The sequence below is a fragment of the Terrapene carolina genome, unplaced genomic scaffold (genome assembly GCF_002925995.2).
Source record: "Terrapene carolina triunguis isolate 2854851 unplaced genomic scaffold, T_m_triunguis-2.0 Scaffold838, whole genome shotgun sequence".
Classification (NCBI taxonomy): Eukaryota; Metazoa; Chordata; order Testudines; family Emydidae; genus Terrapene; species Terrapene triunguis.
This window is the reverse complement of record NW_020665189.1, coordinates 12,481,647-12,503,386: the sequence shown is the minus strand read 5'-3', so window position 1 is coordinate 12,503,386 and position 21,740 is coordinate 12,481,647. Positions and strand designations below refer to the sequence as shown.

The following is a 21,740-nucleotide window of genomic DNA, read 5'->3' as shown; positions in this document are numbered from 1 at the left end:
GAGAGCTTTATGTCGAACTAAATGGCTTCCTGGTGTGGACGGGTGCAGGGTTAATTCGATATAACGGCGCTAAAGTCGACATAAAAGCCTAGTGTAGACCAGGCCTAAGTAATAGGAACGGTCCTGAACCAAAACCCCCAGATCTGAATGTCCCTGATCTTTAGAGATGTTAAAATCTGAATTTGAATCTAGACTTGAATCTTTGGCTTGGACCCATCTACATTAAACACCAACGATTCTAGTTGAATTAAACTCAGTTAGCTGCCAAACTGCTTTACTTGCTCAAATGAAATTATTTCACTGCTCAAATTTAGCAAAACATTTCAATACCTGAAGCGGGCTTATATGTATAGAACTCAGTAACTTAAGCATCTTTCAGTTAAACCATCTTTGGTAACAATGATAACATATATAACGTGAATTAAAATGAGACCCAAAGCATTTTGAGAATATTTTGGTATTAAACACCTAGAAGTTATACTGAGAAACCCACCTCAACCCCATTCATCCTGCCACCGCAGTCCAGCTTAGCTGTGGCCAGGCTGCTGCCTCAGTTTAGGCTGGCTTTAGCCAGGCAGCCCTAACGAGAGCACGGTCACAGGAGCGGCTGTGATATAACTAAGGGTTACACATTCTTCCCTTGCAGGTTAGCCAAAACGTTATCTAAAATATTTAAAGAGGCACCTCTTTTTTTCCCTGTCCTTTTCCAGGTGTGTGTTGAGGTTTGCATGGCGAGTCAGTGCATGTCTGTTGTAGACCTGTAAGGAGGACTTAAGGCATTGTACATTGGGCAAGAGAGTTCAGCTATTTAACTTTTCTTCTCTTTTCTTTCTTAGAAGCTTGAAACCCCATCTGTTTTCACCCTCATTGGCTGTCTGTACTGGAAGAGCAGTGGAAGTGTCCAAGTCTAGATATTTTAGATATCCCTTCCTCCTCCCTCTTTTCAGTGATGAAGTTAACAGGGCTCTAACTTAGGTTCCCAGATGCTTGCCTGTGACAATTGTCTGTTTCAACTTCTATTTTCCCCAAATGCTCCTCAGTGGAGGATAGAAAACACTATTTCTTGCTGTGTACATTCCTGGGTTTTATCAAAGCTGAGGACCAAGTTAGTGCTCACCACAGATGATTTAGTTGGGGATTGGTCCTGCTTTGAGCAGGGAGTTGGACTAGATGACCTCCTGAGGTCCCTTCCAACCCTGATATTCTATGATTCTATGATCATAAATGATGTTTGAAAGCAGGAGTGCTTGTATTAGTGTGATATTTGGACCCTGTATCACCTGATTTCAAATATCAACTAAGATGTTCCCTTCCCTTTCCCAGTCCCCAAAGAACTTTCAATTCCAATTTTCCCCTGTCTGAAACCCTTCCCTAGCAGGTCAGCACCCTTGCTTATCCCTAGACACTTCTTTAGAGAAGATAGTGGCATCTCCCCCACCCAGTTAGGGGTCCAACTAGTTCTTCAGGGGTAGCTAGCTGCATTACTTCTCCTCACTTCATCTTGGTGGACATGGCAAGTAGGCTCCCGCCTCCTCAATCTACCATTAAATATCGGGTCAGGCATTGGACAAAGGATATTTGATCCACATTTGTCTCACTGAATAGCACAAATATTTGTCATATTTGAATGGTTTTTTTATTTGTCCATTGCTAGGGGCTGGTTTATTAGTGATTATTAATTGTATTACTGTAGAACTGGGGAGCCCTAGTCATGTACCTGGACCCCATTGTGCTAGGTGCTGTACAAACACAGACCTAAAATGATCATCTCTGCTCCCAAAGAGCTTACAACATAAGATTTGGTATGGGTCCAAAATGATTGGTCCCAGTATACAGGGTGCAATATTCCACCTGGTAACCACATGTGTGGAGATACACTCATCTTTGTGAGACTGTTGTTTACATTATAATATCTGTAAGCAAAGCAGCCATCTAATGGAGGTAGATAATTTGTAGGACAGTGCAGGAAGGGATAGCAAAAGCTTTCACTCTGACACCTAAGATCACACCGACAATAATAATGAGAAAAACGGTAACCTCTTTGATAAATTTTGGCCAAAGCAAAAGCTTCCTGAGCATTCAGAAGGATGTAAATATTTATTATGTAATTAATGCTGCTCAGTCACTTCTTAAAAAACCCTAGAATTTTTTGGTAGAGCAGCTTAAGTACTTATCGATTGAGAACTTTTATAACTCTCAAAATGGAGGCATCCCCATATCTCTACAGGTATTTTAAATGAATTGAATTAATCATAGGCTTAAAAGTCTCTAGCGATCTTCGTTAGCTTCCCTGGGTTTAATTAAAACATCTGTGCGCTTTTAATTTATCGATTCATCCAACTCATATGTCATGTTTTTAACACACCCCAGCATGCTCTGCATCATTTTTAACCCAATTTCCACTTAACTAAAGCAATTAAATTCACCCCGGATTAATTAAAGCATCCATACTTTAGTGCTTAAGTCAGCGTGTGCTGCTTTCCCCACATGGTTTCTGAATGTCAGAGATTTGACACACCTGATGAGTTTTTTGTCCTTCTGGAAATTTTTCTGAGAGTCCCTTTCTTGCTTACTAATGTGCAGTTTGACAGAACTAGAATAGAGAACTTGGTAAACCTGAAGTCTGGACCACAGAACTAAAGACTTGTAGATCATGGCTGTTGTGAATGACCATGCATTTTGAGTCTCTGTGCATATCTATTTCACCACAGTCCTGTCAGAGTCCCACAACCAGGCATCATATTTGGTTAACAATGACAGCAAAGCTTTTTGCCTAGCGGACCAAAGTTTAGATTTTTGTATATCTCCTGCAACAGCTGATGACGTTCCTAAAACTAAAAGAGACAGGGAGCATTCCTTAAACTTCCTTAGGTGTTAGTGAAACAAGAAAACACTGAATCTTGAACTGGTATCTTAGCGGGTAAGTAAAGGGGGAAGTAGTTTTCAACTGTTGTCGCCCAAATCTTGAGCTGAGCGTTCACTGCAGTTCAGGATGTGGTGTACAAAAGTTGCTTAAAATCACTTTAGCATTTCCCTGATCCTGGTTTGATCTGTGCCAGCAAACTCCTAAACATAAGTATAAGCAGCCTGAAGCTTCCTTGAAATTGTGCCGTTTGCCAGCAGCCCTAAGGAGCCCTTACAACAGCTAGCAATTTCCAGGGCATAAGGACAGTTCAGCCATTCCCCTTGTTTCCTGGCCACATACCCTTCACCTGACGGATGGAATAGCTGGAGAAGAGGGGTCTTGGGGCCACTCAATCTAAGGATCCCCCTATATTGTGGGGGATTCTCTAGTGAACAGTTATGTCAGATTTAGAGCAGCTTTGTTCCAGGGGAGCAGCACAAAGATAACCTACTATAGCCTGGGATCTGGCCTTATATCTTATTTTACATTTTCACATCTATACAGGTACCTACGATAAAGCTCTTCGTCCAGTTACGGGTCAAAATGTGCACCTGGTTGATTAAAATGGGTCTGAGCAGAATTCAGGAGAGCCTGTTTTGTCAAACAAAACCAGCAGCTCCTGAAGTCCCCGCTCCTGAAGTCCCCACACCTGAAACATTGATTTCTCTGACCCCTTTTGATCTCTGATTTTTAGCAAGCACTAGATCAAGCAAAACCACCTTTGAACCACCTTTCTGATGTTTTCAAACAGGGTGCCTAAAGTCAGGCTCCTAAATAAAAGTGGGCTGAGGCTTGCAGCTTATACTGATTTCAGTGTCGTTAGTGAGTGCTGAGCCCTTTTGAAAATGAGGCTACTTACATTCAGGAACCTAAATAAGATTTAGGAGGCTAACCTTAAGCATCCAGGTTTGGTCTACGTCTAAATATGGAAGGCTTTGATATATGACTGTAGGACTAAATTCAGCCCTAGCATTAACAAAGTATGACTCACCTACTTACATTAGGCCAGAATTTGCCCACTAAGATTTATATAGAGATAAACTAGCATGTGCCATTGAAATGTTTCACTTGGGTTGCTAAGGAAAAAACCAAGAAGGATACAGGTAGTAGAACCTTACTGTAATATTATTTTGCAGATCTATGAAATAGGTTGTTGTAGGTGATCTATTTCACATAAATCTTTGCAGCAGTGGGACCTTATTTCGAGTTGAGTTTGATGCTGAGAGTGAAATGGTTGGTCTCAATTTAGTTTCTTGTGAACGATAATCCATCTCCCTCTCACACAATGTGCACGCACACACTAAACATGCATATTATATCAGTAGCAGCAGCTTAATCTTTGTTAAGAGGAAGTCCTGGTTTGAGTTATTACAGAGGCTGAATTAATTATTCCCTAGAGAAAGTGTTCCCAGAAGGTCAGCTTTGAGATCATTGGTAAGAAGTTCACACTATATCTGTCTCTACTACAATTCCCAGTGGAATAATAAAGAACTTCATTTCTAATTTGGCAGTTCTGTATTTTATATATCATATAAACACATAACTAGGAAACTGTGCAGCTTTGTCTAAACAACATACAAGTATTGCTCTACCACTGGGAATGCAGATTTTTTTAAGAGAAATTAAGCACTGAGTGTTAATGAAACAATATTAAGAATCTGAAAAAGAATTCTACTGTTGCTATATTCTATATTACAGAAGAGCATATGCTCCACATTTATATTAGTTGTTAGAGGTGCTATGAGAGAGTTAAAAAATCTTAATCTGGGCTCCTATTGAATTTTGGGGTTTTACATTGTGAAGTTGCACAATTTTCATATTAAGAACCAAGAGGAAATAGAGTTTGGATATAGAGATCTTTCTTTCTTTCTTTCTTTCTTTCTATATTTTTTAATCCACTCCTCCTCCCACCCAGCAACACATTGTAAGGCTATTTTGGCTCAGGAGACAAACCTAACCTACCACAGATGAACTTCTCCCCACACTTCAGGGATGGGAGGATGATGGAATAAAGTCATGTCTGTAAGCCCAGACACACAAAATTTAGAGTTCTGTTTTGTAGACTCAAATGTGGTTGGTTCACCTGAGCTAAGTTTGGATTGTGTAAATATTTAGTTGCTGGACCCCAGCAAAAATTAGATACTTCGGTTTTATTCAAAGATACTTGACTATATTTTCAACTGGCCTCATGCATTCCCATTTGTGCATGCAGTTCATTGTTTGATCACCCAGCTTTTCAGCCTAGACATGCAAATATCTGTGTGCATGTACAGAACATGTCTATACACAGTGATGTAAGTACACATACTTGCATGCATATTTTTGGGATTGCAAAATCAGAGGCTGTCTCTGAGCACATGGCCCTTACTATATATCCTTCTGTGGCAATTTGCATGTGAACATCTGTCATTTTTAAATGAATTTAAAAGATAGTAGACTGGAAATTCTGCTAAAGTACAATTACTGAAATTCTTTTGAAGCATCTTGGGGGGTGGGTCAGCTTTTAGGCAGAGAGCTGGTTAGAAAGGGGCTTGGAGCTGTGAGCAAAGAAACTGCCTCCTGCCTTTTGATTCCTGCTGTGTTCAGAGAAACAGAACTATGTACATTCTGTGTAAATAAATATGACTGCATCACAGATACCTGGCTCTATCATCAATTTCGCTTCTAAGGGGAAAAACCCGCACAGCCTTGAATATTGGCTAACTACTAGGGTCACAATGAGCAACATTAACATTGGTCTGAATATATTCCTTCTAATCAATCCTTTCATTTTTAAAAACGTATAGATTATTGCAAAATAGGACCCAGTCGTCTTAATGGGATCAATAGGACAACTCAAGGGAGTAGGACTGCAGGATTAGGTCCCAAGTGTATAATGCAGAAATAGCTTAAGTACCACTGTGAACTCATTCTTCATTCTACATCTGATATTTCAGTGCTTGCTGGTGGTTCAAGTTAAGGGGAAAATAATAGTAATCATACAATAAAAATAAAGGCCTTTTTAAAAATGGAATGCAGCTCTTGTGCACCAGTATTTTTAACTTTGTAGAACTTAGCATTGCTGTCCAGTCATGGTGGGGAGTGGGAAAAGGGGGAAACATTCTCATAGTTTTCAACAGATCTACTGCCACCAAACAATATCAGGCAAAGTAATGCATCCTCGCCCCTTCTTAAGACCCTCTCTGTCTGTCATTCTTGTTTTCTCCATTTTTGTGGCTGGTAATCATCCTCCCAGTCTTTAGCAGGCACTGCAGTTCATATAATTGCCATTTGCACTGTTCATTCTTTCTCAGTCCCAGCCTTTCTCCTAGTGGCAGGATGAAAGTGATGCAGATGGAGGCTTGAATTATTGCTTTGCCCAAGATGCCCAAAGTTATGGACTAAAAATGATGAAGTTTTGGGTACAGATCATTCAAAACACCATGTAAGAAAAAAATTGGCCAAACTAGTGTTGTATAGCAACATGCAATGGGACTTACTTCGAATGCATCATTAGAGCCTTACTCTCTGTAAATCAGGAATTACTCAGGTGTAAAACCAGTGTGACATCAGAATCAAATCCATTCATTTTGACTTGTTACTGATAATCATTGCAGACTTCTCCATAGTTCTAAATATTAAGTCAACAGTCTGAATAATGAATAGCAGCTATATATTGAGTATGGACAGCAAATGTGTGTGCTTGTATTTATTATCTACAGATAATTAATCATACCCATACTTTGAGTTATCAAATACTGAATTATTAAAGTCTGACTTAGCATTTTCCATTAAATTAACACCTTTAAATGTATCAATCAGTAGCTTAGCAGTTTATTTTTAGAGCACTTTTATGGGCTTTCATATATGACTCAGTGTGCTCTCTTTATCTCATTGCATTTTCCAGCTGCCTGCCCAGTTCTGTGCAGTGGCAATGGACAATATTCCAAAGGAACCTGTTTGTGCTACAGTGGTTGGAAAGGGCCAGAATGTGATGTACCCATCAGCCAGTGTATTGATCCCTCTTGTGGAGGTCATGGTTCTTGTGTTGAAGGAAACTGTGTCTGCTCTGTCGGCTACAAAGGAGAAAACTGTGAGGAAGGTAAATGCTACAGTACAAACTCTGTCTCTGCTTTGAGCTTGTCTTATGGTTTGTGGAGCTAAATGGGAGGGAGGGCAGGGAAGAGGAGAAAATGCTATGATTATACTGTAGTGTAAAACTGTTATAACAGAGAGTACTGAGGAGGGAATTTCAAAATTTTGGTACCTCCAGTTTTACGGGCCTGTGAAACTTTACATTATATTTTTTGATCTGCCATGTAGTTAAGGTCCTTATTATTCTGCAGTGGTAGAATTGTCTGCCACAGGTAAATCTGGGTGATTCTTTTGTTGAAGAGTCAAGATGATTCTTTTCTTTCTTTTTTTAATGGGTTATATTTATTGAACATTTAAAAAATGTAAAATGGTGAAACAAACAAAAGAGAGAAGTGGTATAGAAAATGGCATAATTGAAAACTGACAAAAGGTAAACGTTTCAGTCATAATTAATGCAGAAAAGAGGAGCTGGATTTAGAAGACTGCGGGTATCCATGTCACTTGAGGCATCATGTAGGGTAAATCACTCTTGTTACAGACAATCTCATAGAATTAAAGAAAAGTAGATGGTACATAGGAAAGACACCAATTTAATGAATGCTAAAAAGCTCCTTGTATTGAAAATGTAAGTAGCCGCAGTTTTTGTGTAGACAAAAATGAGAGGGTTTAACAAAATGGCCTCACCGTAAATGGTCATAGATCAAGCCCAGCAGTGTTTGTTCCTCATCTCTTCTGTTGCAACCTAGATAAATTGGAGCGCTGTCTCTTTTTAATCTTGTTGTTTTAAAAAGTGAATTTAATGCTCCAAAGCAGGGATGGGCAAACATTTTGGCCCGAGGGCCACATCTGGCTATGGAAATTGTATGGCAGGCCATGAATGCTCATGAATTTGGGGGTTGGGGTGCGGGAGAGGGTGAGGGCTCCAGCTGGGGGTGCGGGCTCTGGGGTGGGGCTGGGAATGAGGGGTTGGGGATGCAGGAGGGTGCTCTGGGCTGGGACAGAGGGGTTTGGAGGGCGGGAGGGGGATCAGGGCTGGGGCAAGTGGTTGGGGCACAGGGAGGGTCAGGAGTGCAGGCTCCAGGCAGTGCTTACCTCAAGCAGCTCCCAGAAGCAGTGGCATGTAACTCCTCCGGCTCCTACACGGAGGCACGGCCAGGCGGCTCTGCACACTGCCCCATCCACAGGCGCCACTCCTGCAGCTTCCATTGGCCATGGTTCCTGGCCAATGGGAGCTGCAGGGGTGGCGCTTGGGCCAGGGGCAGCATGCAGAGGCCCCTGGCTGCCCCTACGCGTAGGAGCCAGAGGGGGGACATGCCGCTGCTTCCGGGAGCAGCGCAAGCCCTCGACCCCACTCCCCGGAGGGAGCTCGAGGGCTGGATTAAAACGTCCGAAGGGCCAGATGCAGCTCCCGGGCTGTAGTTTGTCTACCCTTGCTCCAGAGGGTTCCTAGATAGACAGCTCTGAAGTCCTCTGCTTATCATCACAACAGGGTCGTGTTAGTTCAAGTCACCCCATCTGGATCGGCCAGTCAGTGTTTCTCAGCTTGGGTTGAGATGGTAGGTCTGTGACCATTCTTATTCAAAACTTGGCTCTCTACTGAGCATTCTAACTGTGGCGTAAGAGGAGTCTATCTGCTAAGAACTAGATTGAGAGCACTGACTCATCTCATAGGCTAGTAAATAGCTCTTCTCCCATCAAAGAACATGATTGGAGAAAATACAGGGTTTCCCCGCCCAATACCACTATGTTTCAGACCTATTCTGTAGAGGTCAGATCCTCCATCCTCATAAGTGAATGGGACTTTTGTCCCTTAATTTGCTGGAAGCAGATAGATGCCCATAATCCTTAGCCTCACTACTAGACTATCAACACTGGGTTAATTAAGCCAACTACTATAGAGTGTTTTCCTGTCACCTTCTCCCAGGAATTGTTTACAGCACCATATGGATTAAGGATTTAATCCAAAAGTCAGTGGAGATCTTTCCATTGATTTCAGTGGGCTTTGGATCATGCCAAAAGTGGTCAATTCAGTAGTGTCCTTGCCAACTCCCAGAAAGGGAAATTTACAGTTCAGCTGGCAGTAGGTGATTAGTGGGTGTTCTTACAACATTATACAATAAAATGCCCAAATATATCTAACATTCTCATGGAATTGCATAAAAATCATCAGTGGTGGAAAAGACTGATTAAAGCACATCCCTCTGCATCCATCCCATTCCAGGGTGCAGGAATGTTCCCTTAAATATAAATGTTACCTTTTGTTCAGTCTAGTTTAAAATTAGTTATGGGATTCCACCTCATCCCTTGTTAAAATATGGTAGATTCAAAAGAATAATTTAAAAGATGTCAGCATTAGGAGGGCTTTCCTGATAGTTAGCCTAAATTTACCTGTCTTTCATTTCATCCTATTAATTCCACTTTGTGCCACACTAAACGATTCCTCTCCTACCTTGGTTTTTATAACCTTATAGACAGCTATGACCAATCCTATCTTCTTTTGTTATCATTTAGCCAGGTTATACATATTTATTAATTTGTAGCTGTCCTCATGAAACAGTTCCTCCTGACACTCAATCATTTGTGTTGCTTTTCTTCAGATTCCCTCCAATTTCTCTGCATCTTTCTGATGCTGAGGTTTCCAGAGCAGAACACAGCATTCTAGGTGCCGTTTCACCCAAATACGTATTGGAGTGTTTTAGGGATTCCATAAACATTTGCCATTAATTAAATTCTACACTAATTATAAATTGTAATCCCAAAAGTCTATAAGAAATTATAGTAGGGTTGTGGCATCACTATAGTTAAGGTGAGGATAATTTACTGTTTAGAGTACTTTGTGGATTTCAGCAGCCAATTTTCCATATTTACTCAGATTGCCTCATGAGGATTCAGAGTAGGGTTAGTGATCCAAATTTGAGGCCCTTTAAGCAAGAGCTGCCACAGATACAGTCCCCCCCCCCTAAAAATTATGTGACATCAACATTTTATGATACTTACAATATTTGTATAAGGGGCAGGAGGAAGCGGAGCTGGTATCTGAGTATACAAACCAGCCGAGAGTTGCCCGATGCTACCATCCCTTGACCCTTTGGTCTAAGGATTCCCCATGGAACATCTCCTCTGCCCTGTAGAGCACTCTCATATATGCTACCTTATTGTTACAAATCCTCAGGGCAAGAATAGATATTGTGCTTCTCTGCTTCCACAAGCACAGAAACGAGGTGTTTGTGATCCCTTTGGTGGAGAGACACCTTTCCTCATATCATAGCGTGAGCGGTGGCGACCTGCTGCAAATAATTCCTGCACTGATCTGTACAGTTGTACCTAACACAATGAAGGCAGTTGGAGTGCCCCCTGTAGAGCAATGAGAGAATACAATTCTGTGGGGCACAGCACGTAAAGTAGCACTGTTACTTAGTCATTCCTCCTATCTGTTTATGATAGGGCAGCCCTGGCTGAAACATACCTTACAATATATCCACAGTGGCTCTTGCCAGCTCCAAAGGGCTGAGTTTAAGGTTTATTTAAGTACTACCTGCGCTGAAAATTTTGGAAGGGTGTGAATGCCAATCAACTTTAACTGTGCATTAACAAAGTTTCGGAGCAGTGAATTTGTATGTTAGTAAGGAGGATGTATCTTCGCAGGCAGGCTTGCTAACCTAGTGAGGAGGGCTTTAAACTAGGTTCACTGGGGAATGGTGACCTAAGCCCAGAGGTAAGTGGGGAAGTGGGATACCGGGAGGAAACACAAGGAGGAGGGTACAGTACAGGAAGCCTCCTGATTCATACTGAGAAAGTAGGGCAATCGGCTAGTTATCTTAGGTGCATGTACACAAACATAAGAAGCCTGAGAAACAAGCAGGAAGAATTGGAAGTCCTAGCACAATCAAGGAACTATGATGTGATCAGAATAACAGAAACTTGGTGGGGCAGTTCACATGACTGGAGCACTGTCATGGATGGGTATAAACTGTTCAGGAAGGACAGGTATGGGAGGAAAGGTGGAGGAGTTGCATTGTATGTAAGAGAGTGGTATGATTGTTCAGAGCTTCAGTATGAAACTGGAGAAAAGCCTGTTGAGAGTCTTTGGGTTAAGTTTAGAGAAGAGAGCAACAAGGGTGATGTCGTGGTGGGAGAGTGCTATAGACCTCCGGATCAGAAGGATGAGGTAGACGAGGCTTTCTTCGGACAACTAACTGAAGTTTCCAGATCACAGGCCCTGGTTCTAATGGGGGACTTCAATCACCCTGACATCCGCTGGGAGAGCAATATAGCAATGGACAGACAATCCAGGAAGTTTTTGGAGAGTGTTGGGGACAACTTCCTGGTACAAGTGCTAGGAACCAACTAGGGGCCGTGCGCCTCTTGACCTGCTGCTTACAAACAGGGAAGAATTGGTAGGGGAAGTAGAAGTGGGTGGCAACCTAGGCAGCAGTGACCACGAGATGGTTGAGTTCAGGATCCTGACAAAAGGAAGAAAGAGAAGCAAAATACGGACCCTAGACTTCAGAAAAGCAGACTTAGACTCCATTAGGGAACTGATGGGCAGGATCCCCTGGGCGGCTAATATGAGGGGGAAAGGAGTCCAGGAGAGCTGGCTGTATTTTAAAGAAGCCTAATTGAGGGCGCAGGAACAAACCATCCTGATGTGCAGAAAGAATAGCAAATATGGCAGGCGACCAGCTTGGCTTAACAGTGAAATCTTCGGTGAGCTTAAACTCAAAAAGGATGCGTACAAGAAGTGGAAATTTGGACAGATGACTAGGGAGGAGTATAAAAATATTGCTAGAGCATGCAGGGGTGTAATCAGAAAGGCCAAGGCACGATTGGAGTTGCAACTAGCAAGGGATGTGAAAGGTAACAAGAAGGGTTTCTACAGGTATGGTAGCAACAAGAAGGTGGTCAGGGAAGGTGGGACCCTTACTGAATGAGGGAGGCAACATAGTGACAGATGATGTGAAAAACCTGAAGTACTCAATGCTTTTTTTGCCTCCGTCTTCAAAGACAAGGTCAGTTCCCAGACTGCTGAATTGGGAAACACAGTATGGGGAGGAGGTGAGCAGCCCCCAGTGGTAAAAGAACAGGGTAAGGACTATTTAGAAAACCTGGACATGCACAAGTCCATGGGTCCCGATCTAATGTATCCAAGGGTGCTGAGGGAGTTGGCTGATGTGATTGCAGAGCCATTGTCCGTTATCTTTGAAAATTTGTGGCAATCAGGGGAGGTCCTGGACGATTGGAAAAAGGCAAATATAGTGCCCATATTTTAAAAAGGGAAGAAAGAGAACCCAGGGAACTACAGACCATCTGCCTCACTTCAGTCCCCGGCAAAATCATGGAGCAGGTCCTCAAGGAATCCATTTTGAAGCACTTGGAGGAGAGGAAGGTGATCAGGAACAGTCAAGATGGATTCACCAAGGGCAAGTCATGCCTGACCAACCTGATTGTCTTCTATAATGAGATAACTGGCTCTGTGAATATGTGGAAAGCTGTGGATGTGATATATCTTGACTTTAGCAAAGCTTTTGATACGGTCTCCCACAGTATTCTTTTCAGCAAGTTAAAGAAGTATGGATTGGATGAATGGACTATAAGGTGGATAGAAACCTGGCTAGATTGTTGGGCTCAACGGGTAGTGATCAATGGCTCGATGTCTAGTTGGCAGCCGGTATCAAGCGGAGTGCCCCAGGGGTCAGTCCTGGGGACGGTTTTGTTCAACATCTTTATTAATGATCTGGATGATGGGATGAATTGCACCCCAATGCAAGATGACACTAAGTTGGGGGGAGAAGTAGATACGCTGGAGGGTAGGGATAGGGTCCAGAGTGACCTAGACAAATTGGAGGATTGGGCCAAAAGAAATCTGATGAGGTTCAACAAGGACAAGTGCAGAGTCCTGCACTTAGGAAGGAAGAATCCCATGCACTGCTACAGGCTGGGGACCGACTGGCTAAGCAGCAGTTCTGCAGAAAAGGACCTGGGGATAACAGTGGATGAGAAGCTGGATATGAGTCAGCAGTGTGCCCTTGTTGCCAACAAGGCCAATGGCATATCGAGCTGTATTAGTAGGAGCATTGCCAGCAGATTGAGGGAAGTGATTATTCCCCTCTATTCGGCAAGGTTAGGCCACACCTGGAGTGTTGTGTCCAGTTTTGGTCCCCTCACTACAGAAGGGAGCGGAGGGCAACAAAAATTATTAGAGGGCTGGGGCACATGACTTATGAGGAAAGGCTGAGGGAACTGGGGTTATTTAGTCTGCAGAAGAGACGAGTGAGAGGGGATTTGATAGGAGCCTTCAACTATCTGAAGGGGGGTTCCAAAGAGGATGGAGCTAGCCTGTTCTCAGTGGTGGCAGATGACAGAACAAGGAGCAATGGTCTCAAGTTGCAGTTGGGGAGGTCTAGGTTGGATATTTGAAAACACTATTTCACTAGGAGGGTGGTGAAGCACTGGAATGGGTTACCAGTTGGAGGTGGTGGAGTCTCCATCCTTAGAGGTTTTAAAGACCTGGCTTGACAAAGCCCTGGCTGGGATGATTTAGTTGGTGTTGGTAGTGCTTTGAGCAGGGGATTGGACTAGATGACCTACTGAGGTCTCTTCTTATCCTAATATTCTATGACTCTATGATTTAATAAGCAATGCTTGAAAAGATAAGGTTTTAAAAAGAGAAATGGATTGCAGAAGGCAAGCTGTATTAACTGCAAACTTGGAAGGGACAATAACATGAAAAGAAAGGTTAAAATAACCTTTTGCACACATCATTTGGCAAATAAAATAAAAATTCCATAGCAATGACATTGCTACCTCAAAATTATTTCCCTTCTGTAAATATTTTACACATTAATTCAGGAGCTATTGAGTAAAGGATGGAATATGAAATGGTTTCTCAACATTTTAAGCATTCACCCAGTCTTATTTAAATTTTCTAAATGAATTAACTGCATAACAGAACAGGTAAACACACCTGAATTTATATTAAAGTATGAAATCTCTTCTGTTGATTTGTGTGTCTGAAAAGAATGGGTCAGTTTGATTTATATGCCATTTTCCAACTGGGAAAAGAAATTAGCAACTGTGGGTTAGCATTTTTTTCTTCCAGTTAGCATTTTATTTCTGATATTCATCATAGTCATATCATTCAAACAATTTACCTGAAATGGCAGTGGCACCAGAATCGATATTTGCAATCCACAATTTTTGCTGCATAAACACTCTTGCTCTATTAACAAATTTGCACATGAAAATGAAATGGCATATTTGTCAGGTTTCATTCAGTATGGTTTGGGGAGAGACAAGTGAAATTGACAAATTAGGTTAAGTTAACAGTGTTTTTCTTGTCAGCTTCATGGTTGAGTCATTTTTCAGTGACATTTAACTTCATAAGTGTAATTCATGATTCTTTGGAGGTTTAGAGTACATATTGTTCGGAAAACTCCTTGACCTCTTTTTTTGTCCTTAGGGATACAAATTGCATTCTCTACCCTTTTTGTCAAATCTACAGAGAGCCCAACACTAAATGAGTTCTAATGATCTAAGCTGCCAAGGGGCTGTGGGTTCTAAGTCTCACATACTTAACTGCTAAAGCACACTATCCTTTGTTTAAACACCACAGAGATTCCATTTCTAAATCTTTATTAAATAAATAACCCCCTTCTGAAGATGTGGGGCTAGAACCTTAGCTGGAGTAAATCAGTTTAGCTTCACTGAAGTGAATGAAGTTCTGCCAATTTACACCAGCTGAGGATCTGACCCTAGATATCAACCCTAAAAGCATTGTATAAAATTGGAACAAGATTTGAAACCAAAGTAAACTTACTGCTCCTTTAAAGTCTGAATGCTGTTACTCAGCCAGATGATGGATTTTAAATAGCTGTAAAATGTATTTATCTAGAACAATAGACAGAGAGGTTTAGCGCAAGTTATTCTATAAAATAAGTGTGTGTGTGGAGGGGGGGTGATGACAGGTGTATTCTGAGGTAATAAATCTCAACTGCTTTTCCTCTGCCTGCGTACCATAATTCAAGAAAGTGGAAAGATGGCTAATTCATCTGTAAGAGGGATGTATTTTTCATTCTCTCTGCACTGCTTTTATTATTGCTTCAATTTTAAGTGGATGGGTTATACATTCCTAAAAGCTACCCCACATCAGTATTCAACAATACTTTTTATGGCTATCTGTACTTTGAGGCAGAAATTTAAAATAGCACACATATTTTATTATCTCTTTTTTAAAAATAAACTTTGGGATTTACCCATTCCAAAATTTCTTTTAAATATAATAGATAAAATTCACCAAACTGTAATCTTTTCCCCGAAGTCAGGATGAGCTCTGAGGGTCATTCAACGTTAGTTTGGAGGGTCTTTTTATAATAATAATAATTAATAAAAAATTAACAAATAAATTGTTTGCCGGATTGAGAAGAAATACCAAAATACCGCAGAAGAGACTATTCTGACTTTTGACAGTACTTTGGATCCTGCCAAAAGCAGAAAGTGCCAACATCTCAATGGGGACTCTGTTCTTCTGAATTATCCAGCTTGATTTATAGACCAAAGAAGTTTGGATAAACTTCTGAACTTTTGGAAGCTTATCTGAACTGAACATCCAAACCCTCCAGGTTTGCCTATAAATAGTAAAATATGTTATATTTCCAAAACCAATTAACTGAATATTAAATTATTTGCAAAAATGTGGCCAATGCCATCATTATAGTCCATAATCTCACTAGAAATGCTATAGTAATTTATTCCTGTAGTATTGTAATCTGAATTAAAATAAAAAAAATTTTGATTACTCCTGTTATCTCTAAGTTCGTGTCTGCTTCAATCCTGTGCAAAGTACCTGATCTATATACTCATGTTTAAAGGTTCTATAATGCCTCTTAAAATAATTTGACAAGAATTTGTGTTTATGGAAAAGGCTGAGATTTGAAAGATCAAGTATTGTTCATGCAGAGTTCAGTGAAATTGTCTCTTCCTTCATTTAGAAGGATAATCTTTGGGAAAAGATGAGAGATAAATCACTTTCATTATACACGCCGTACTTCATATTGCCTCAAGAGCGAATGCCAATCATTCTTAGTTCTTGAGTTGTGAACTAGTCAAGGCATTAATTCATTTTACTTAGGACATCAGTTTGATCTTGGTCATCAGTTCCATAGTGGAAGGTTGTTCATAAACCTTTAGGTTGACATTTACAGTAAGGTGCAGTTCACTTAAACAAACGCTTGATATAAGGTAAACACTTTGAAAACTATGATGTCACCATGAGTTCACTTCTGATACAACAATAGCATCCCATTGTTCAGTGAAATCCAAGATGACACCTGCAAATGTCTTTCCACCACCATAAAAAAATTCCATTTTAAACAACTACCTTTTTTTCAGATTGAGAAATGGGGAAGATGTATCTTGGCTTTTGTTAAGAGAAGAAATATGGCTACTGGTTGGAACAGGGTTTAGGCAATTGGGATTCTTAGGTTCTAATCACAGCTCAGCCAATGACTATGAATAAAATATTCAAAAGCTCATGAGTGACTTAGAAGCCTAACGGAACCTGAAAGTCAGTGAGTCTTAGGCCCCTGAGTATTCAAGTCACTTTTGAAAATGGGACTTGAGCTCCAAAGTCATGTAGGTGCTTTTGAAAATGTTAATCTCTATGACCAGGGGCAAGTCACTTTATGCTTCCATTTTCCATGTGTGACATGGGTTTAATAATATTTCTCTTTTATAGTACTATAACATAAGTAACAATCATAACAATTAGTTAAAGTTAGTACATTATTTTTTTCAACTTTTAGAGCCTGTGTCCTAGCAAATAGAAAGACATTTTGTCTTCACCAGTTCTCAAAACAGATATAAATGGTCTAAAAAACAACTGCAAGAGTTTGGTATATTCACTGTAATAGTATAAACTTACAAAGCACTGATCTGTCCAGCAGTATCATCCAAACTATACACCTGTAGGAACCAACCTTTATTCACACAGTATTTGTTTTGTTTTCTTTGTTCAGTTGATTGCTTGGATCCAACCTGCTCCAATCAAGGTGTTTGTGTGAATGGAGAATGTCTCTGTAGCCCGGGCTGGGGTGGCCTAAACTGTGAACTTCCCAGAGCCCAGTGTCCAGACCAATGTAGTGGGCATGGGACATACCTCTCTGACACAGGCCTCTGTAGCTGTGATCCTAACTGGATGGGTCCTGACTGCTCCGTTGGTAAGAAAAATATTTCTACCCTGCTTTGCAATAATCTACCTGTCCTGTTTACTATACTGTTAACATTCGAATATCAAATACAAGTTTAAAATACAAATTATTTACATGAGACTTACATTACTCTTTCAGCATCTGATCAGTGAACAGTTTGTTATACTCTAGCTATTATAAATGAGCAGCTACATGATAGATACTATACATTATAGTGTTCTGAACACAGAACTGGGATCTAGGAAATACTGTGTTCCACCTCCCTATTCTGATACTGGGGCCTGTGGTAAGTCACTTAACCTCTTTGTGTCTGAGTGTCCCCATTTGTAAACAAAAGGGTTTATACTAATAAGGAATAATTTTAAAATATTTTCAGAATTGTGATATCTATCAGGCATTCTCTGCCCCCAGCTGGAGGTGCCCTGATACACACAACCTAGGAAATATCCACTATGGCCAGGGTACCAACAAAATATAGTCCTTCAATGGCCTAGATCAGGGGTGGGCAAACTACAGCCCGCAGGCCGGATCTGACCCGTCAGAGCTTTGCATCTGGCCTGCGGGATTGCCACCCCCGTGGTGCCGTGGAGCTAAGCGGAGGGAAGCAGCTGGTACCACGTCCCTGCGGCCCCTGGGGGAGGGGGGACAGAGGGCTCCGCGTGCTGCCCTCACCTGCAGGCACTGCCCCCCACAGCTCCCATTGGCCACGAACAGGGAACTGCGGCCAATGGGAGCTTCCGGGTAGGTAACCGCAGGCGAGCGCAGTGCGCGGAGCCCTCTGCCCCCCTCCCACAGGGGCCGCAGGGCCATGGTGCCGGCCACTTCCGGGAGCAGCGCGGCGCTAGGGCAGGCAGGGAGCCACCCTGGAGCTGCTCCAGGTAAGCTGCCCCGGGCCAGAGCCTGCACCGCAAACCCCTTCTGCACCCTGCCCCAACTCCCTGCCCTGAGCCCCCTGCTGCACCTCGCACCCCAACCTCCTGCCCTGAGCCCCTCCCACATTCCGCACCCCCTTCTGCACTCCTACCCTCTGCCCTGACCCCCTCGTACACTCCGCACCCCTCCTGCGCCCCAACCCCTTTCCCTGAGCCACTTCCTGCGCCCCGCACCCCCTCCCACACCCCGCACTCCCTCCCACACCCCAACCACCTGCCCCAGCCCTACATTCATGGCCCTGCATGCAATTTCCTCACCCAGATGTGGCCAAAAAGTTTGCCCACCCCTGGCCTAGATGGGCTAGTAAGACAAAATAACCAATCAGGAGCCAGCAGACAAGTTAAGAAAGATTGCCTGCTTTATTTTAGGGGGAGTGCTGGGTGAAGCTAGGATGGGAGAGGAGTGCTCTAGTCCAGCGGTTCTCAAACTTCAGCAACCCAAGGACCCACATTTTTATTTAAAAAATGTTGGGAGACCCCCAAATCCTCCGCTCAGCCCCAGGTCCCACCCTAATCCACCCTTTCCCCCAAGGCTCCAGCCCCGCCCCACCTCTTCCTGCCCCCCGCTCACTCTATCTCCCCTCCCTCCATCACTCACTCTCCACCCACCCTCACTCACTTTCACCATGCTGGGGCAGGGAGGGGCGGGCTTTGGGAGGGAGTTTGAGTGCAGGAAGGGATGAGGGGTGCAGCGCTCACCTCGGGTGGCTCTCTGACAGTGGCTTCTAGGTTGGAGAGCCAGGGGGTCTCCGTGCTCAGCCCCTGCCCAGAGGCACCGCCCTTGCATCTCGCATTGGACGCAGTTCCCGGCCAATGGGAGCTGCGGAGTCAGAGGTCGGGGCAGGGGCAGTACATGGGGACTCCCTGCCCCTGCACAGGGGCTGCAGGAACGTGGCTGGCCACTTACGGGAGCAGCAGGGAGCCAGGGCAGGTAGGGAGCCTGCCTTAGCCCCACTGCACCGTTGGACTTTTAGTGCCTACAGTCTCCTGGTTTGGCTTCAGTAGCCTCCAGGAGATAGAGCTGTTCCCTGGCATGCAGGCGCTGGGAGGGTGATTTTTAATAAAAAGCAAAGTCTCATTTTGGTGGGCATATGAGCATGCCACACTCTGCATATAGTTTACAGGAACAAAGTCCCAATTCTAGTCACTTTTTACCACATGTTTAGTGACCCATTCCCAATGACAGTGCTCAGTTGTAATCCTAATTCTATTTTTTTCACCAGAAGTGTGTTCCGTAGACTGTGGCACGCACGGAGTGTGCATTGGCGGAGCATGTCGCTGTGAAGAAGGCTGGACAGGAGTGGCCTGTGACCAGCGCGTGTGCCATCCCCGCTGCACGGAACACGGAACCTGTAAAGATGGGAAATGTGAATGCAGAGAGGGCTGGAATGGGGAGCACTGCACCATTGGTAGGCAAACGACAGGCACCGAAACAGGCACATATTGCTTTCTTTTCATAAATCGTAGAAACATAGTTACTATTGTGTATTGTAATAGGCTGTTCCTTTAAGGACCCTACCGCTTCTAAACATTAGCTCAGACTCTCAAAACCCAGGGTAAAATGCAGAGGAACTTCATTTGAAGAAAAAAAAAAAGAACAACCTAATGGACATTAACAAGTAGAGATGTAACAAATGGTCCATCAAGGTACCATCTGAGCCAAGCTGTTTAAACTTAACTAAACATTTCTTTGTGTGAATGGCATCTTTTTTAATTTCCTGGTCTGGTGCATCAGTGCTTCCCTGCTACTATATATCACATCAAAACCACATCACCACAACAACCACCAAGAGCAGGGGTCAAGTTGAGGGGGAATAGTGCTCCTGCTGCTACAGAAATAGCTCCCTAACATTTTGCCCCGTTGTGCTGTGACAGTGGGCATGGTGTTTGCATATAGACAGTCACAGCATGGGAGGGTCTAGCCAGTACTATAGCCTGCTGGTGTACCCTTTCCTAATAGCATGCTGCTTAGTATAGCATTGGCATCATGCAGCGTGCCGTGACTAACATGATTGCATCTCAACTGTGATACGTCACCCTGGGAAGTTCCAAAAAAGATTTTATATGTATATAACATAATTTCACATTTAAATTATTTAAATGTTATTTTCAACAGGAATGAGTTATTGTGAACTCAGTTCTTTATTTCACCCTCATAAAATCAGGTAGTATAGTGTTTATTCAAATTGTCATAAAATTGCTGAAAATGGTATTTTCCCTCTTCTGTGAGCAAAACTGGGGAGAGAATGTTTCTAATTGGGCCTATGTCTACTAAGAAATCTGAGCAAAACCACTGTGGAACAGAAGAATCTGTATGCAGATTGAAAGAATATGCACTTTAAAGGCAGTGTGGTTTTCTCTTTGCAGTCAAATCTGTCCATTCTCCATAGCCAAATAAATGATATAGGGAAATCAAATTCTCTTTAAAAAGTCCAGTGAGTTAGAAACATTAATTACCTTTAAAAAGACATTGATACATTTAGCAACAGAGAGGAAGCATGTGAATTGAAATTTTCATGGCAATTGTGGACCCTAATGGGACAGACCTATTACTAGTGAATTGTTCTTTCTTAAACTAAAACTGTGGTCAAAATCTTGCACCCCTTGAGCTGCTTTTCTTTTAAGTTCCACCTTTGAATCTCTCTGGGTGTATAAACCTTTTGGGAAACACATACAGATTGGATACCAAAAATATATCCTTATAAAATAATTAATTAATTAAATGTGGCCTGCGTATTTTTAGGGCATATCATTTTACATTGTGGTGCTGTATGCTTCAGACGTGGTCTGACGATATAATTTAAATCAAAGATTTTGTGATTCAGCAGTTTGTCACCAACCAACATGCAGAGTGTTTTTTCCACTTTTGCCCTCTGCATCTATTGCCCCATTCTCACTTCTTCTGCTAGGATAATCAGGATATTTTATCACTGTGCTGTTTATTCTCAGACTTTAAAAAAAACCAATAACCGTAATCCCTGCACTGTGTCAAAGTGTGAAGTAATTACCTTTTCCAAAAAGGTTTACCACCTTGCGCTGAATTTTTTTTTGCTTTGTAACCTTTTGAAATATATTCCTATATTTTGATGTAATTGAAATCTACATTACTGTGCACACAAAAAGATGCCTATATTGGATTGCTTGATGAAGTTTTGTGTTAAGTGTTACGTGCACTAGTTAATATACCATATTGTAAATAGGATAGATGACCTGTGAGGGGAGATTTTTTTACCTTTTTTTCACAGGTATGAAATGTACACATTTTGTTAATGTTATCAGCATACGTTACCAAAATTGTTCTCACGAGGAAGGAAAAGGTGTTTCTCCTAAGGAGAATCAGATATCTTTATGTCGCTTTTTCATTAGAAAAGCACATGTCGAACTTTTGTCTATGTGTCTGTAGCACAGATGGGATTTGGGCAGAAGTGCAGTTCTGTAAATGTAATTATCCCATGTTTTAATATCAAGCCTGTCTCTAGTATAAATAATGAGCTGTTTAGACAAATACATATATATGCTAATTCTTGTGATTGTGCTTGGAACGTAAAGGAATGTCATATCTCTGTCATTGTCCTAAGCTGATCTCACAGCAGCACAGAAACTGTTGTCACTGAATTCAATAGA

General features: G+C 42.2%; 1 protein-coding gene across 2 annotated transcripts in view; it reads left to right on the top strand.

Annotated features, from left to right (window-relative positions):
- The window catches only part of TENM2 (teneurin transmembrane protein 2), an 828,204-nt gene that overhangs the window by 681,294 nt on the left and 125,170 nt on the right, over positions 1–21,740 (top strand). For both annotated transcript variants that reach the window (XM_026660851.1, XM_026660852.1), the window contains 3 exons: positions 6,792–6,986; positions 16,993–17,193; positions 19,340–19,525. In XM_026660851.1, the coding sequence (XP_026516636.1) occupies positions 6,792–6,986; positions 16,993–17,193; positions 19,340–19,525 (582 nt within the window). The remainder of the gene's footprint in view (positions 1–6,791; positions 6,987–16,992; positions 17,194–19,339; positions 19,526–21,740) is intronic.